Consider the following 18,657-nt stretch of genomic DNA (forward strand, 5'->3'; position numbering starts at 1 on the left):
CTTTGCTCTATCTGTTGTCTCAGGCTTCATTTAAAAAAAAAAATTCAAAACCTTTTGAATTTGTTTTACAAATATGCTGTTTTTAAAATGCAGATCACCAGTCCTTTTTCCTGGACATTTTCTTTCACTAGGTCTGAGTTGGTGCCTAAAAATCTCTTTTAAAAACAAGTTCCCCAGGTGATTCCTAGCTTCAGGCAAGTTGAAGGCACCTTGCTCTGGGAGAAAAACGGGAAGATCAAACCCCTTCAACCACTGTTAGTAAGGTCTGGTGCCTTAAAGTGTTTACTCAGATCCTGGCAGTTATTGTCTAAGAATATACTGATTGAGCGCAATTTTAAAAAATGAATGTACTTGTGCATTACCAACCCCCCAACACACCCTGAATGCACATGCCATGATCTTTGCTCCTTTGCAAAGTCCTGAGTCAGAGAGTTCACCTCCCCCGGCAGCACACCTCTCTCTTCCTTCACCCCAGCCCCCACCGTTCCTCGTTCCTGGCTCTGTTTGTTTAAATTCCGTGTGGGAAGAGTGTGCACCGTTTAGAGTCGGTCTCAGACCATGTTTTTCCTGACTCCAGTCTTGGTAGCAGTCGTCTGCATTTTGATTGCATGGATCTTTAAAAATGCTGATGGAAGAAGCATGGAGGGGAGGAAGGGGGAGAACAGAGCCAGGGCCCAGACTCGTCCCTGGGTGGATGAGGACCTAAAGGACAGTACTGACCTCCAGCAAGTAGAAGAAGGTAAGGACACGGGCAAAGCTGCATAGCTGCCACCTTCTGCATTGTTTTGATGGGTGCCAGAGGGTGACAGGGCTTAGGGAGGGCAGGAAACACGTGCAGGTCTGTTTCAGCAGCCCCCTCTGCTGTGCGGATTAGCATGTGACAGAGACAGATCATTTCTCTCAGGTGGTCGGCTTGGCACCTGCTGGCACCACTCCGATTGATTTCTGGATAAAGAGTCAGTAAACAGCTGTGGCGAGATTGCCATTCTCCTTGACCCTGTTCTGGCTGTTAAATCTTTCCGAAGGGGCACATCACAGGCTCATGGTGGTCACGGGGGAGGTGGTGAGGTTGGATCAAGCACTTAGAAATGTAAAAGTTGGCATCGGTCTAGGGGCTCTCTACCCTTCCTGTGGGTGAGAGGCCCGTCAGCTGTGTCCTCAAAGCTGGGTGTCCAACTTAGAGGACAAGCCAATAAACAAGCAACATAATGAAGAGCCAAACTGATCATCAGGGGCTTCCAGGAGGCACAGGGGTGTGGTGGGGCAGCAGAGAAAGGACAAGTCAGGCCTGGCCAGTTAATAGGACTGGAATGGTCATGGTTAGGATGCATCTCAGCTAAAAGGAGCAGAAAGAGCATAAAAGCAGGGACAGAACTCCTGGGAAAGTTGCTGAGAAGATGGGATCTCACTGGTGGGGGAAGGGTGGATGTGAAATGGGATGGTGAGCATGGGCCCGGTCGTGGCTGACCTGAGGATGAAGAGGTGGTAAGGAGCAGGCAAGCAGGGAGAGGTTCTGGAGGAGGCTTGAGTGATCGGTGTTTGAGATTCATCTGAGGTGGGTTGGTGGGATGGATTCAATTTTAGAAGAGGCTCAGTGATTCTCAGCTGGACTAGTGATGCTCCTGCCCTCCGAAAAGACCACCTGGACATGCATGTGAGTGTGCTGATGTGCCTGTGTGCACGTATGTGTGTTCAGAGTTGCCCTAATCTCAGGATATGGGGCGGGGGTTCACCTGGCACTCCGTGCTGGGAGCCAGCAATGCTGAAGGTACTGCACAGGATTCAAGCAAGGCAGCTCTTAGCAGGCCTGCCTCTCCTTCTTTCACTGAAGGACATCCCACCCAAATGTCAGTTCTGCAAAGTGCCCAGTTGAGAAGCACTTTTCCTGAACAAAGGGACATCCATTATGAAGCAGTTGTGATGGTCTGCCCTGGTAAGGATGGCCCGGACGATGGTGGCAGTGGAAATGCAGGGGAAGGAGTGAGTCAGGGCAAAGTTAAAGGAAGAACAACAGGGTTTGGTAATAAACTGGATAGAGGGAGGAGGAGAGGATGAGAGCTGGAGGCTGGAGGAGGCACAACAACGCTATCATAAATGGGGGAGGGGAGAGGATTCATAGAAAAGAGGTTGAACATACACAAAGACGTGCTGGATTTGAGAAGATGACACATCTAAGCAGAGAGCGAAAGGTGGTCCAGGTGAGAGATCCATAGATACTGATTGGACAGTCATCAGCCCAGGGTGATACTTGAAACTTGGAAAACTGATGAATCCCCTAAGGGGATGTTGCTGAGGGGAATCTGGGGCACCTGCAGGTAAGAGGGCCTGTGGTGTGAAAAAGGGACCACGGAGAAGACCATCTGGGGAAGGAGCTCCAGGATAATGACAACAGTAGGCTCCTATGGAACACGGGCTGTGTCTACTCAGCATCACACGTTATGTATAGTAAACCACTCAGTCTTTACGTCAATACAGCAAGGCAGCCACTATTATTTTCCCATATTACAGATAAGGAAATTGGGGCTAAACTATGCTAAGTTACCTGCTCAAGCAGATAGTGGTAGAGCCAGGACCCAGGCTGTCTGCTCTGTAGTCCAGGCACACAGCCAGTTGCTAGGTTGCCTTTCTAATAGGAGAATAAGCTAGAACAGAGTGGGCAGGAGACCACCAGCAGGCTCTCAAATTTCCTGAGAGATCAGAGGTAGTTTGGGGGATACAAGAGGGATTGGTGAGGTTGGTGGGGAAGCAGGGACCTGGGGCTGGGCCTAAAGGTTGGGAACACATAACAAAGCTATATGGCTCCATCTGGTTCTGTCCTCTGCCTACTTATTCATTTTTGCAAAATCCTCTGCCTCTTATTCTCTAGTCCTCACACAGAAGAATAACTTGAACATTTAGTGGCCTCCTCAGCACCCATGGGCACCTCTGCTCTGAATGTAGAGTTCAGTTTCTCGCTGGAATTTTTGTTGTTCGCTTAAGTGGTACCTGCTGAGGTCTCATAGGTGATCGGTGAGAAGCAACATTTAAACCCAGGCTTCTCTGCCACCCAGTTCCCTGCTCCTGACCCCTGGAAGGGTGGACACAGTCTAAGAGAGGATTCACTGCTGGTACTGCAGGCTTATAGAGGACTGAGTGGGACATAAGAGAAATGATTCCATTACTGAAGAAACATGGAGTTGCTTTTGATGACAGCAAATGGATACCAGATTCAAACCATGCTGAAAATTAATTTTAAGAGACAAAACAATAAGTATTATAAGCCATTCTAGTGTGTGTTAAGGAAAATAATGGGTACCAATGCAACCTCCTCCAGCTTTGGCTCACAAAGAATTCCCACTCTGGGTTCATAGATCTGATTCAGCATGTGTATGGGAAGCTTGGGAGGGGTGCAGAGTGGCTCTGTTTACTAGGCCTCAGGACAGACTTCCTTTGGCAATTGTCAAACATGTGTTCTGCTATTACTTTCAGTTTCTTTTATATATATATATATATTTTCAGTTTCTTGTTTAACTGTAGGAGAGGTCTAAGGAGGAGAGATGACAAAGAGAAAGCCTCAGATTGTGTCCCTAAAACAAGCTAAAAATCCTGCATAAACATAGTCTAGTCAGGCCTGATTCAATGAAGTGCATAGAAATGGAAATAAGAGAAGATATAGGGAACACATCTCATCAGGATGTGTTTTAATGTTGGTGGGGATTTGTCTTCACTTAGTCTTATGGACCATTCAAAACCTATTGTCCTAATTGAAATTTTGGTTGTCCCAGATGGTCCAATCACTACTAAGAAAGGCTTGTGTTAGCAATTTCATATGGTTCAACCTAATACACTGTGTAACTTCCAAGTGAAAGATAAAATGGGGAAAACTCAATCATAACAATGAAAGGCAGGAAAGGAAGTGGAGGACAGAAGCAAGGGAAAAGCATGTGTTAGACAAGTGAATTCAGTGGTAAGGGTAGATATATGTATATAAGTATGAATGTATGTGTATGTATATGATTTTATAAATTTCATACACAAATTAATACATCCCTGTGTGCATATATATATGATATATTTGTATATATATTTTGAGGTAATAAACATCCTTAAAGTTTGTAGTTTGCCATTAAAAAAAAAAAGAGGCCTGTGTTAAAATAATCTAGTGTGGGTAGTGTGGGTAACCCCTGAGAATTCAAATGTTCCCACAGACTTGGGAAAGGACGGTTTTTTATGTGCCTGAGGTAATAAGCAGCTGTCAGAGCCAGTTTCAAACCTATTCAATAGATCAATGACAACTCACATCAGTGAAAGTTTAGCAAACTGACCAATCAGTGGCCTCTTCTTGTTCTGAAAACCAACCAATCAGGGATGAAATCACTTCAGTACCAGCCCCTCTAAGGGCCAATCAATCAACAACAGTTTCAAACAAGTAACACTCCCCCCAGTCGCCCCCCTCAGATTATATTAATCCTGTTACATTCCTGGGAGTCCACCAATCCCTGAATGCCAAGCTTTTCAACCAAGTGGTGTGCTAGAGCTAGCCAACGGGAGGAACAAGACCAGTTGTTAAATATTCAGGAATTTGGGGGGCCATTTTGGAATCATCAGCTTGAAATCAGGACATGATTAGAGTATTTCCATAATGGAAATTGGCTAGCACTATTAATCAGGTTCCCCAAAGTCCTCCTAGGGCTGGTTTAGTAGCACACCACTGCCAACAACACTATAAAAGGTCAGCATTCTACTGTGTTCACAGAGACTCTCCTTTGCCATAGGAAGCAATAAATTTAGTTTTGTCTTTTCATTTCATTAACCTTTGACACACACACACACACACACACACAGCCATTAATACTTTTACATCGTTAATTCTAAATGGTTGGTTTACCAAGACTCTTATAAGACCTTAAGACTTTAGGGCAAAGGACAGGTAAATTCAGACGAGAGAAATTGTCAAAGGGAAAGGACCTGCATGGAGACGTTGTCTTTGAGATCAAGTCTGGATGGGTCCTAGGGGAGAGTGAGGATCAACACTGGTGGAGGGCACTGGGGATACCGCAAGAGATGATGGGGCTCAGAAACAAGTTCTGTCAAATTCATTTAGGATAGTACTGGGGAGGAAAAATTTCTCTTTACCCTTCAAAGTTCTTCAAATTGGTCTTAGAATTAAGTTGACATGAGGCAAATTAATAGGAGGAAAAAAACCCCACAATAATTACATATGCACGGAGGCCCAATAATAAAATTGAGACCCAAAGAAATGACCAAGGCAGGCTGATTTTATACATTTTAGACAGACAATAAATTTGAGAGGAAGTGACAGGACAAAGAAAACAAATGTTTGAGGAAGGAATTCCTTCAATTAGGAAGGAAGTCTAAACAAAATTTAGGCTGAGGTAGTAGACAAGTGGAAAGTAACAGGTTTGTTTATACAGCTTTCTTGGCTCTAAAGTCCCTGTCTCTGGTGATAAGGATCTCTCTCTATTTTCATGAGAGATTTATTTTCTGCTTTCAGGGGGACAGAGGAGGGTCAGAGTGTCCTTCTTGTACCAGCTATTTTCCAAGTAGCTTCAATTCCAAATAATCAATATGCCATTGTGGCACCTTTTGGGGCAGCCTGCCCCAAACCCCTACAATAGCATTGCTCTATCCAGAAACTTTCCATCTGAACACCCCCAGACTCCCCAGTTCCCACACACCTCAGGAGCTGCTAGTGAAATATACTGCAGGGAATTGAATGACTGACAGGCCCATGTGGGAACAGAATGAGTGCTGAGGCAGTTGGGAAGGAAGTGTTCTCAGAGCAGGGGTTGAGCTGTGACCTTGCTCAGTCTCCACCTTCAGAATCTGTCTCCTGCCTGAGCTGCATCACCCTCAGCTTTAATATTGCTCCTCAATGTTTCCCAAAATTCTGAGGAGGGAACAAGGATGACATGACACAAATTAGCCTTTAAGCTTCATAGCTAGAAAATATTTGGCTCATTTGCAAAGGTTTGGAAGTGGAAGTGCAGAAACATAAAAGCCACTTACACAGAGATGCAGCCCCAAAACCCACCTTTGTGTTAAACATTAGAGAATACACGTGGCCTAGAACTTCTTGGCTGTCAAACCTAATTATGGTGCAGTTAAGGGTTCCTTGGCATTAAAGCAATGATAAAAGAGGAGTTGTTCCTGGTGTCAACAGCAAACCCCAAGTGTGGCAACACAGATTTAAAGCAAAAAAGTAGACCATAATAGCAAGCATTTGTTTTGAAATAGATGGGTTTTATGCTTGAAGGAATTCCCCAGAGTGGCTTGGCTGGTCTAGCATGGAAACAGAATGACTCGAGTTACAGAGGCTGTTCTCTTTCTTCTTGGAGCAGTTAAGAGGTCAAGGGGAAGGAGAAAAGTAGTACCTTTGGTATCAGTTCACTGCCCTGCCATTCCCTGGGTGCTTTCTCTCCTAACCTGGCTCGCCTGCCTCCTTTACCAGGCTAGATGCAGACCATCTGCCCTGGGAGAAGCACCAGGAGCAAGCCTTTCAGGACACTCCAACCCAGCACTGCTTAGGCCATTCCTCTGCCCTGCTTGCTGACAACGTTCAGGCAGCAGCTGCTTCATTCTGCTACAGTGGGAACGCTCACCTTGGACTTTAAAGATTTTATTTATTTATTTATTTGTTTGTTTATTTATTTATTTATTTAATTTATTTATTTTTGAGAGACAGAGAGAGAGAGAGAGACACAGGCAGAGAGAGAAGCAGGGTCCCTGTGGGGAGCCTGATGCGGGACTCAATCCCAGGACTCCAGGATCACATCCTGAACCAAAAGGCAGACGCTCAATCGCTGAGCCACCCAGGCATCCCCTACCTTGGATTTTTGAAACTACAGAAACTGCCACGCCATGCACCTAGGCTGCCTTTAAGTTTATACACATGCTGAATGAGTATTAAGAGTTGGTAACTTACCCTTCAAAGAGTTAATGAGGCATTTCATGCATTTGCTCATTTACCACTTACTAAGGACAGAGACCGTGAGACTTCATAACAAATGATATAGAAGGTAATGCTGGTGTTGAAAGTCTCTGTTGACACATTTGATAAGTTCAGGGTTGACACTGACACCTGGGTTCGGTTCAGAATTCATTGCTAGAAAGCTGATAGGTGTTTGCTGCCACTCCCCGATCACACCCACTTCCTTTTAACTAAGTAACTGGGCCTTCTCATGTGTATAGTGTATAGTTTGGGTCCAAGCTGCCCTGGCTAGTAAAATGTATAAGGAATTTTGTCACTAACAGCAATGAGCAAACCATGATACTTACTGACATGGTATTGTCATTGAGGTTTTCAGTGTCTTTGAAGTCATTCCTTCTTGCCTTTCCCTTCCCTGGTCAATCTTCAGAGACTCAGAGTGAAATACGTGTATGCAAGTGCAGGAGAAACCTAATCCTTTACCTGGATTCCACCTGGAATGTTCGAGATCGTCAGGGCCAGGCACTGGATCCTCTTGTTCTTTTTCTTCTGTTCCTGTTGTCATTCTCATCTTTATGTGAGGGTGCCCAAAGTGACATCACACCTTCTGGACTCAGACTTTTACTTTCACACTAGACATCTCTGCTTGAACAGCTCACAGCCTCTCAAATGTGATGGACTGCTGATTCTTACCTCTTCTTCCCTCAGATGGTTCATCACTTATCCTCTATCTCAGTAGACAGTCCCACTGTCTCCCCAGATGCTAAAGCCCACCACCTGGGCTTCATTCTTAGTCCCTCTCTCCCACCATTCCAAGCTATACACTTTAGCAGGTCTCATGATTTGTATCTCCAAGATACTCCAAGAATTTGTCGTTTTTTTTTTTGCACATTATCCCACCCTGGCTATTGCAGTGAGTTTTCAATGGTTCTTCCTTCTTCCTCTCAACGGTTGTCTCCCTCTAATATATACCTCACCCTGCTTTGCTTTTTATGTTTTCTATCTGTTGGTTTCTCCTTGCTCCATTCCAGATATTTTCTCCTGAGTTATCTTCCAGTTCACTGATTTTTTCTTTAGGTATATATATCCTGCTTTAAATCCATCCATTGAGTTCTTAATTCTATCACTTTACTTTTCAGTTCTAGAGGTTTATTTTTTCATATTTTCTATGTCACCTTTTATCTTTTCCTACAGATATGTTTGTATTTTTTCCCCTCTAAACATAGTAATCATAATTGTTTTATCTTTTGAATTGGATAATTCTAATATTTGGAGATGTTTTTAAATATCATTTCTGTTGTTTCTTGCTCAATATGTTTTCTCTTTATGCTTGATTGTGTTTGGTGGGTTGCTAGTAATTGTACTTAAAATTATTTGTATATTGGCATTTGCTTCTGCTAGGCCATGGAGGTATTTTCCAGAGGTATTAGGCAGGACCATTAAATGCCACATTCAAGGCAGGACCCACCAAAGGATATAAACCATTGAGGGATGATATATTTATGATCCATGCTTTCTTTAAGGCTGTACCCTTGGGGTCCCAGCTTATTAGCCTTCCCATTGTGTGTGGGTCTAGGTTTTGATTCCTGTCTCCCACAATCTTTGAATATATAAAAATAAAAATTCAAATATGTAGAGATTGTCAAATACTATCAGGGAAATGTGACTTCTGTGCTTACTTGCCTCTGCAGGTTCATATTCCCCTTTTTAGCCTAGGAATTTCTTACTATGTTGCCAGCAGTTCACTAATATTTTAAAAGACTTTAAAAATACTTTATTTCATGACTTAATGATTTTCAGCTAACAAGATATTGTGTTTCAAGTATACCAGTTCACCATTAATAGAAATTTTCATTCTTCATCTTTGTGTAGGTAAAATTTTCTTTTTCTTGATTTATAACCAGTGTGGAATTTGGGTAGTCAATAGTCAAGATCAGAATTCAGGATTCTATAGACCCATTCTTTTCATTTTTTCTTGATGCTTTTGAAATTATAAACTTGCAAACATTTTTGAGAACTTTATTTCCTTCTCCCCATTGGCCACCTTGTGACTGTAGGGGAGGAAAAATATTTTTCCCTCTACCCTTCTAGGTTCTTGATGAGACCCTGCCCCCACCCCAATAAAAGACAAATTAAGAGAAAAACAAATAGGAGTTTAATAGTATGTATACCTCCTGTATACATGGAACAGACCCAGGAAAATTGAGTAAGTCCCTGAAATAGCCCAAGCCACCACCTTAAATACCATCTTCAACTAACAACAAAAGAAAGATGCTGGGGGAGGAGGGCCCGGTTATGGGAAGTTATCAAGGAGAGCACAGTATTTTAAACAAGGGTAAGGTTGTTGTGCAGATTTAAGTCCATTTTCTCCACTGATAAGAATTTCTTGTGAGAATCATCCTTTTCTTCATGGTACAGAGAAGGTTTATGAATGGAAGTATTCTTTGTAAAGGTAAATGTCCCTTACAAAAAGGTAACTTTTACTCTGGTTTTCAGAATTTCTCTTGCATCTGTTGTTTCTTAAAAATTATCAGCTCAATGTTATCCTTATGCGAAAAAGGCATATTTTGGTGCAGCATCCCCTGCTCCCCTTCATGACCAAGAGAGATCATTTAATTTGCTGCCTTTCTTGTTCTTATTTGCAGATGTTGATGACTGGCAAGAGTCAGAGGAAAATGTTGAACATATTCCATTCTCCCACACCCGGTATCCTGAGAAGGAAATGATTAAGAGATCCCAGGAATTTTACGAACTTCTCAATAAAAGACGATCTGTCAGATTCATAAGTAATGAACAAATCCCCATGGAAGTCATTGATAATGTCATCAAATCAGCAGGTCTGTAATTGCACATTGTGTCTTTAAGAATGTCAGCTGCAAGTGACAACATAGGAGCAATAAAGTTTAAACTTAGTGAATAAAGCCCAGAGTGATACAATTATCTATAAAGTCTTACCCAGGTGTTAACTGGCTGCCAGAAGCCTAATGATGTCCACTTTCTACAAACTAGTGACTATTACAAACTTCCTGGGAGCAGTTGTGACAACAGTTTAAAACTTCTGAAATTGTTTAATATTATGCTCTTTTATTAAAAATAAAAATTCCTGAGCATACTATTATACACTGGAAGAGAAACATCCCTTTACTTTCTCCTCCTTTTGAAACACATGTACACACATACACACACACTCATATTTATGCATTTCTCTTTTTGGAACCAAATTTTTTATATTGCATACCATGATGCTTTAGTACCGTTAACTAGGTATAGGTAAACTAGTGGCATTTACCTATATGAATTTGCAAAGTAAACCACAGCAAGGCAAACCCATCTTCAACACAAATTGATAGCTCCACAGAGGAAAATAAAAGAGTTATGGAAAAAGGGGGAGGAGATGTAAGAGAAATCCCTCTATTTGAGTATTATTGGAGCATTGGAGTATTATTCCTATATAAATCACATTTAAGTTCATTTGCAAAAATTATCATATGGCCATTGTGAATCCATTGCTCAAGTTGAAAGGAAGCAACAATAAAGCATTTCATTTCAGTTAAGAGTGCAAATGCACTGGCTAGTTGTGTATCTACCAATAGCAGTCACTAAGTTCCCTCTGTGTATATATGTGTCTATATATGTGTGTGTATACATATATTGTGCAGATAAATTTGCCATAATGAAAAACATTAGGGAACACTTGATTTCCAATGTGTAATGACACAAATATTTAGTGAACAAATAACATGGATACAAAGGGAACTGGAATCACTCTTTTCAGAAATTTGGGCTTTATGTTTAGCTTTTGACTTGCATTTCACAATCCAATCGTGCCCTCTCAACCATAGGGAGCAGTGGGAGGTAAACAAGAGCCCCATGAAGCAGGCAGTCCTGACCCCCTTGGTATAGAGTTTATATTATCAAATTATTCACTAGGGAGATAGGAATAGTTGCTTCTGAAATATCCTACCTGTGGGTAGGACTGTGGTTCTCATTAGGAACAGCAGGCCATCTCTAGGACAGCAGAATTATACCCACATCAGAAGCTGGCCCCAGTTGGAATATGAAAGAGAATTCAAGCTCCTCAGGTACCGGGATACACTAGGAAGCTTTGTCCCAGAATACTGAAACCGATCCAAGTGTGGGTTGAGGGTTCCCATAGCCCATGAGAGCTGAAGACAGACTTATGTGTATTGAGCACCAGGGCCAAGAGATCTCATGTGTCCCCAGCAGGACCACAAACCTCACAATGCCACACTCACTGTTCTGATATAGCTACCAAACAAGTTACAGTTAAGCTACCTTTCATGAGAGATTTAATTAATTAATTAATTAATTAATTAATTATTTTAAAGGTGAGTTTTGTTTTTGTTTTGAGAGAGAGAGAGAGAGTGAGCGGGGAGAGGAACAGAGGGAGAGAGAGAATCTCAAGCTTAGCATGGAGCTGGTCGTGGGACTCGATCTCACTACCCTGAGATCATGACCTGAGCTGAAATCAAGAGTCAGATGCTTAATGGACTGAGCCAGCCAGGTGCCTCATTTCATAAGTGTTTTAAAAGCCAGTTTACCATTTACATTTTTATCATTTTCAAGAAGCTTCATGACTTTTTCCTTTTTTTAAAAATATCAAAACAAATAACATTTTGGAGAATTTGGGCTGTCAGAACTTCCTTTCTGGGTTTCCTTAGTGGTCATGGTACGGTTATTTAGGAATGTTTCCCCCACATAGAGAGTGATGGTAAATTCCCATAACCCTAGAACCACTAGTCTTGACCTCGGTTTAGCTGGTTTGCATCCCCTAAATGATACAGAATGAAACAGAGTGGCAGCAACATAGCAGTGTCTGCAGCCAAGCACTTTGTTCCCTAGGTGATCGAACTTCATTTTGAGCAACTATGACTTACTATATTTATTCTTAATGAGCATTCTGACATTTTCCTGTGTTTTAATTTCTGATTTTAATTTAATGGATGGTAGGGACCGCCCCAAGTGGGGCCCACACGGAGCCCTGGACCTTTGTGATTGTGAAAGACCTGGATGTGAAGCACAAGATTCGAGAGATCATTGAGGAGGAGGAGGAAATAAACTATTTGAAAAGGATGGGACGCCAGTGGGTTACAGACCTGAAGAAGCTGAGGTACAAAATGTTAATGGACTTATTAACCTCTTGTGCCTTGATTTTTCTCATCTGTAAAATGGGAATGTCTAGGATTTGCTTCATTATGAAAATGACATTTGTAAGCATGTTTGCAAGCATGTAGAGCAGTGATGACACATAGTAAATGCCATATGCATCTTTGGTAAATAAGTAGGCTTTGACCCAAGTAATAGTAAATAAAACTTTGAGAACTTCACTTTTCTCCCATCTGGAATGTAAGATCATAAAATACTTCTCAGGACCTTGACTGAAGTAGATTACATTTGCTAAAGTGATAACATCTTCCAAGTGATCTTACTAAGTAGGCTTTAGTTTTAGTACATAGTAAGAGTAAAAATTTAGTACATATGTAATATTTATTAGGCATTAGTAACCGTGTGGGCTTCCTTATCTTCTGGAGGGAAGTGGGGTGAAACTCACTGTAATTAGATTTAATGCAGTGCCTTGGTGCACTAGGGTAGGTCCAGCGAGTTTTCAGTTTTTCTAGTAGCTGCAACTAAGAGTGATTTGTGGAGTCCTCTTTCCCCCACTGAGGGGCAGTCAGCCTTCGTAATATCTCAGACGCGTTCCATAACTGTTCAGTCACCTCTGTCAATAAAATAGTCACCGTTCAGTTGTGTAGACTCATCCTCTTCATTGGCGTCATTTACCGAGCGAGAGCTCTTTACAAACACTGGCCTCCCCCCAAAAGGCCATTTCCTTTGTCTCCCATGTGCTCTGAGGCTGAGTGGGAGGAGGGACGGTGGCCAGTGATGATGGTTCTTACTTCTGAGAAGCTTGCTCTATCCTTGGAAGTGGAAATGCTGAGGCACTCATGCTGCTGAATCTCAGCTATGGGCTGTTAGTGGCCAGTTCTGGAGTGTTATCTGATATCCCAGTGTGACACGAGGCTGTGATACTAGAAAGGGCCATGAGATTGCAGTCCTGGGGAGAAGGGGAGGCCTCTTTTTCAGCAGTAAGGGCTGGGTGATAGGAAGAGGATGTCTTGGCTCTGCTCCTGTTTCATTTATTTGGCTCCAGAGGACATATTTTTTCATAAGATATTTAAATTCTATTAAATTGATGCCTCATGGAGTTGTAACTTATTTTCATGCTCTGGAACTAGTGCAGGATATTAATAATAAACATAAAAATCTTATGCATATTCATGGGGAAAAATGGGATGGGTAAAAGTTAAGTTAGAGAGATGTCCTGCCCTATGCATGCACAGTGCCTACAAAATGCTGCTGGGCCCTTGCAAAATTTCCCCAACAAAGGCAAAATTAGTCCCCAACAAAGGCAAAATTAGTCACTCTCTCATCTCTGTGCTCAAAACACTTAATATACACCTTCTGTGCATTGAAAATAGCCATTTGGGGACACTTGAGTGGCTCAGTGGTTGAGCATCTGCCTTTGGCTCAGGGTGTGATCTCAGGGTCCTGGGATCAAATCCCACATCAGGCTTCCCAAAGGGAGCCTGCTTCTCCCTCTGCCTATGTCTCTGCCTCTCTCTCTGTCTCTCATGAATAAATAAATAAAATCTTTTTTAAAAAAGAAAGTGGCCATTCTATCACATAGCATTTTAGTTATTAGTTTACTTTTCTTCTTATTTTATAGGCCATTTTTTAGGAAGCTGATAGACTTTCTCTGCAGGCAATATGTACACATACATATATACATAAGAACTCTAGGGGTCCAGATTTAAAATGTCTTAAACTATACCATCTAGCATAGTGCTGATGCATAGTAGGTAATTGAATACATGTTTGTTGAACTGCAAATGAACATATGTCCTGACATTCTATTTGAGTCAATTCTGAAACCAGTAGCTGTCATTAAAGACCCAATATACAACCTAGGTCCAACCCGCCTGGCAAACTTTATATTTTTCTGTTTGCTGGTGTAAGCCCTCCACCCCAGGCAGAAGGTGCTATCTGTCCTTTTCTTCATAGGTCTTGTTGCTGTATTTTGATTAGCTTTAATGTGATGTCATAATAAATTCTTGTAAAATTGAACAAACCAGAAACATTAGATACCAATGTATGTCTAGAAAAAAAAAGAAGTACAAAAATCATTAAAAATTACTTACTAATCTGCCTTTGAACCAAGGTATATTGCTTAATCTTCATTTTGTATTAAAAGATTTTTAAAAAATTATTCACTGTGAAATAATAATAGTAGTAATAATACTAACACACACACAGTAGTATGTGCTAGGTTGGGTACTTTTCTAAGCACTTTATATTTTTTACTTATCTCCGTCTCATGATAACTGTATGAGGTGAATATATCATAGTGCCTTTTATACATGTGGGAACTGAGTCGCAGGAAATTCAGTAGGTGGCCCAACACGGCAAAACCTATCAGGTCCAGAGTTTATCTTCTGGGTTAATGATGAACATTCTTCCTGTTTGTAAGGAGCAAAGGATTGGTAATAGCCCAATGGGACTAAGCTTCTTGAAGCATGGTAGGGTAACTTTGGAAATGTAACCTGTAGCAGTTAAGAGTGTAAGAAGAACCATGGAAAACTGCACAAGTGAGTTTAGTGTGTTTTAAAACAATGAAGCAGGGATGCTTGGGTGGCTCAGTCAGTTGAGCCCCTGCTTTCAGCTCAGGTTGTGATCCCAGCATCCTGGGACTGAGTCCCACCTCAGTCTCCATGCTCCGTGGGGAGCCTGCCTCTCCCCTGCCTCTGTCTCCCTCTCTCTCTGTCTACTCATCAATGAATAAATAAAATCTTTAAAAAAAAAAAACAGGGAAGCATAACTAGGCTTAAAATGAAATCATCTCTTGTTAATTAATTACCTAATGTATCCATATCCTAAGAAAAATTCTAATATATAACATTGCACGAGTCCTACTTTGAATATCTGTGCTGGAATAAAGCTTTTGCCAAATGTAATGGAATCGGGAAAGATATACACTCCTGAGATGGAAAGCAAAAATTTAAACTTAATATTTACACCTCACACGAATTATCTCCCACTCCCAGAAAGTTCTCCTTCTTTTCTCCACAACCGGACTGACAGCATTACCATCTCTGCACCTGTGATTTTGGTTAAGCCTCGCCATCATCTTTTTCTTTTCCTTTGTTCCTGTACTAGACCTGTCAGTTCCAGCCTCTATACCTCCCCCAAATTCTCCTGGTCCCTTGCCCACACCAGTCTGCCTTTTTCAGGAACAGAGCTGATTATGTAATGCTTCTGCTCAGAGCTTATGGTCACTTTCCTTTATCTACCAAATGAAGTCCAGGAAACTGTACAGTCTGTATGTAACCTGCTGGGCCACCTGTGCTCCACCATGCACCCCGCCCTCCAGTCTACCAGCTTCTGAAAACTCCCTGGTCTGCCAATCATCCTCTGTCCCAAATTGACCTTTACTCATTGGCTCGAAGGATGCCCTCCCCAGTGCCCCCTTTTCATCCTGTCTTCAGTGCCCCACCTCAAGGGAAACTTGGAAATGTTCTTCTAATCTGCTTATTCAAAAATTATCAACACTTCATTTGGAGGGCTCCTAATGACTGGACTTATATTTCTTTAATTCCACTTACCGGGTTTCAGTTTGCCAAATTTCACATATTTCCTGTTGGGTTATAGGATCCATCTTTGTATCTTTCAGCATTTCATGTGCCTTGCCATACTACACCCTTATTAACACATTTTCATAGGATTGAATGAGCCTGGACAGAAAAATATGAGTAAAACACAAACAAATAAAAATCTTGCTTTTTTCAATTGAAATATGAAAGACAAGAAAATGCTCTTATTTTATATTTTTTAAAGATTAATTTATTTTAGAGAAAGAGAGCAAGAGAGGGAGGGATAGGGGGAGAGGGAGAGAAATCCTCAAGCAGACTCCCTGCTGAGCATGGGGCTTGATCCCAGGACCCCGAGATCATGACCTGACCCGAAACCAAGAGTTGATACTCAACTGACTGTACCACCCAGATGTCCCCAGAAAATGCTTTTATTTTAGATGTAAATAAGCTAAGTTTGTAAAAAAAAAAAAAAAAAAAATCATTAAGAGCAAATTGTCTCTGGATTATCTTTTGTCCCCTTCAGAACCAACTGGATTAAGGAGTACTTGGACACAGCTCCTGTTTTGATTCTGATTTTCAAACAAGTACATGGTTTTGCTGCAAATGGTAAAAGAAAGGTCCACTACTACAATGAAATCAGTGTTTCCATTGCTTGCGGCATCCTCCTGGCTGCTCTGCAGGTTTGTTACCCACTCCACCTTGCCCCAAAGAGAGAAGTGGTGCTTGAAGGCCAAACAGTGGCCTTATTCACAAATTTCAGCTGAGTTTCTAGTTTGGAGACATTTGGAAGTTGTTTATCTAAAGTTGAATTCCTAGGTAAGGTGGCTCTGGTGTGAAAAGTGACCTGGGAAACCTGGGTACACGGTGGGCATAATAGTGCAACAAGCTGGAATTCTTCCAGAAATTCACTTAGGACATCACTTTAGGCTGGGAAAGAGGGTCATGGTGTTTGCCTTCATCTGTAAAGACAAGAAGCTTCAAGGGTTTCCGGGGCCACACTGCCTAGCTGTGCTCACGTTGTCTACGTCAATGGAATGATTAAAGGCTGTGAAGAGGACTCCATCATAGAACTCTTCCTGGAAAGTCGAGTTGACATTATATTGCAACTGCTACGGAGTAGCTAGAGCGATGTTAAGTGTGAAATAGAGCAGGACTGAGGTATACCGTTTACACGATTCAGTTCATCCACTCAACCCATAGTTTCTGAGCTCCTTCTGTGTGACAGGCCCCGGGGCGTGGGGTGCTGGGGATCTCTGCCTTGTGAACTGTGTGCACATTCTGGATGGGGACTGCTGTCCCGGGGTGGAGAGAGACAGGAAACACACAAAAGAAAAACAAATGAAGCCAACAAGATTGGAAGAGTGAGTGATCATACTTTCGAGGGACAATTATTTCCAAAAACTTACCTGCTTTTCCAAGAGAAATGTGTATTCTGAAAACACCTTGTAGAATATAGTCATTGTTACGCAAAAATGAAATACACTCTTCGATTACTCAACAAGTCGGCCTGGAGGAGGTGGCGTCTTAATTCCTTTCTGATCTGTGAGCATGCAGTAAAGGAAATGATGAGCAATGTCGAACCACACCGCCCCACCCTTCATTCATCTTGGGGTCACGCAAGAGGTGCTCAGTTCACAGAGATTTTTGAGCGCTGAGCAGCCTTGTCGCGTTAGTGTTGAGTTTGCTGCCCTCTAGTGTCCCCTCTGGCATAAATCTGAGGGGAGGTCCTGTTTGTGAGAGCAAAGAGGAAAATCTTGCTGAAGTTTCCATCTGCACAGATCGAATAGTGATGGACCAAAGAGCCTCTCCTGTGGGACTCTCAAAGTCAGTTCCAGAACTTCCGTCTGGCTCAGGTTTAGCAGTGATCCTCTGGCTGGGAAAACAGAGAGGATGGAGATAGTCTGCTGGGGAAGCATCTTGAAGCTGCACATGATTTTTATTAGGTGGTTATTATCTAGAGGGGCTCATTATCTGGAGAAGTTGATGGAGTAATCCCTCCCCCCCCCCCAACGGATCCCTGGGCCACTGGGTCTTCTGACATTGGGAATAGGTATTTTCAGCTGGGGATGATGCTCCGCCTCCATTGTTGGTTTTAGAAGCATAGGAACTCCCTGGGTTGGGGGCCGTTCCTTTGGTATCTTTGGATTCCCCACATTTCTTTCCACGAAATAACCATTCCTATTTCTGAACCATCAATGAAAAAAATCAGACTAGTACTTTTCTTCTTCAAGAAGCTTCTCATTGTTTGGTTAAAAGAATGTGGGACCGGGAGATTGAGGAGAGGATGTAAGGTTCAAAATACAATTGCCCAAGGTAGCAGTTTCAGGGAAGTGATGGGACAAGCAGTCCTAATAGGGACCAGAATGTCCCCAGACTACAAAAAAAGCCGTGACTTCGCCCACTGACCTGCCAATGTGTTCTCTCCCCTCCTGTTGTAGAATGCGGGACTGGTGACTGTCACTACCACTCCTCTCAACTGTGGCCCCCGTCTGAGGGTGCTCCTGGGTCGCCCCGCAAACGAAAAGCTGCTGATGCTGCTCCCCGTGGGGTACCCCAGCCAGGAGGCCACGGTGCCCGACCTAATACGGAAACCTCTGGATCAGATCATGGTGACCGTGTAGGCAGAAGCCCATCAGGGATGCTGGCAGACGATGGCCTTGGTCCTCTCTTGTTTCTCTTGGGTCTGCAGGCTGCTCTGTCCATGGGTGCTAGGTCTTGTTCCACTCCGCTCAAGAAATCTTTCCACATCATCTGGCTCTTGGAGTCTGAGAAGCCCTGCTCCCAAGAGTGTGATTAGGTGAACAAATATATTAAGAGGGCAACGGGTACTCTCATCCACTCTGGAAATGCATTAAACTTTTCCTAAGAACAGGCCTTGGTTTTTGAGTTTTAAAAATTGTTTCTGAAAAATCACTGGTGATTTTTTTCTCTTACATTTTAAAAGCTTTTAAGCAGTAAAGAGTCATCAGAGCATTCAATGTAGCCCTGAGAACTCAGCTGTGACCATTCTTGGATTTAAATTTAGATTCATCAAATAGCCTCCGCCCTCTGACTTCTGGT

At 42.4% G+C, this 18,657-nt stretch overlaps 1 protein-coding gene across 1 annotated transcript; it reads left to right on the plus strand.

The window, feature by feature from the left end:
* The first annotated feature begins 437 nt into the window (after positions 1 to 437).
* IYD (iodotyrosine deiodinase) lies at positions 438 to 18,354 on the plus strand. The gene is made up of 5 exons (XM_072827667.1): positions 438 to 739; positions 9,574 to 9,765; positions 11,900 to 12,059; positions 16,121 to 16,277; positions 18,036 to 18,354. The coding sequence occupies exons 1-5, from the start codon at positions 559 to 561 to the stop codon at positions 18,216 to 18,218; spliced, it is 873 nt and encodes a 290-aa protein (XP_072683768.1). The 5' UTR covers positions 438 to 558; the 3' UTR covers positions 18,219 to 18,354.
* Positions 18,355 to 18,657: the final 303 nt, after the last annotated feature.

Source organism: Canis lupus, chromosome 1, assembly GCF_048164855.1.
Source record: "Canis lupus baileyi chromosome 1, mCanLup2.hap1, whole genome shotgun sequence".
Lineage (NCBI taxonomy): Eukaryota > Metazoa > Chordata > Mammalia > Carnivora > Canidae > Canis > Canis lupus.

Excerpts from the sequence above, each read along its gene's own strand:
- IYD (XM_072827667.1), top strand. The coding sequence starts at position 559 with ATGTTTTTCCTGACTCCAGTCTTGGTAGCAGTCGTCTGCATTTTGATT. Across the intron at positions 740-9,573 it reads CCTCCAGCAAGTAGAAGAAG|ATGTTGATGACTGGCAAGAG; the intron begins GTAAGGACACGG and ends TCTTATTTGCAG. Across the intron at positions 12,060-16,120 it reads ACAGACCTGAAGAAGCTGAG|AACCAACTGGATTAAGGAGT; the intron begins GTACAAAATGTT and ends TGTCCCCTTCAG.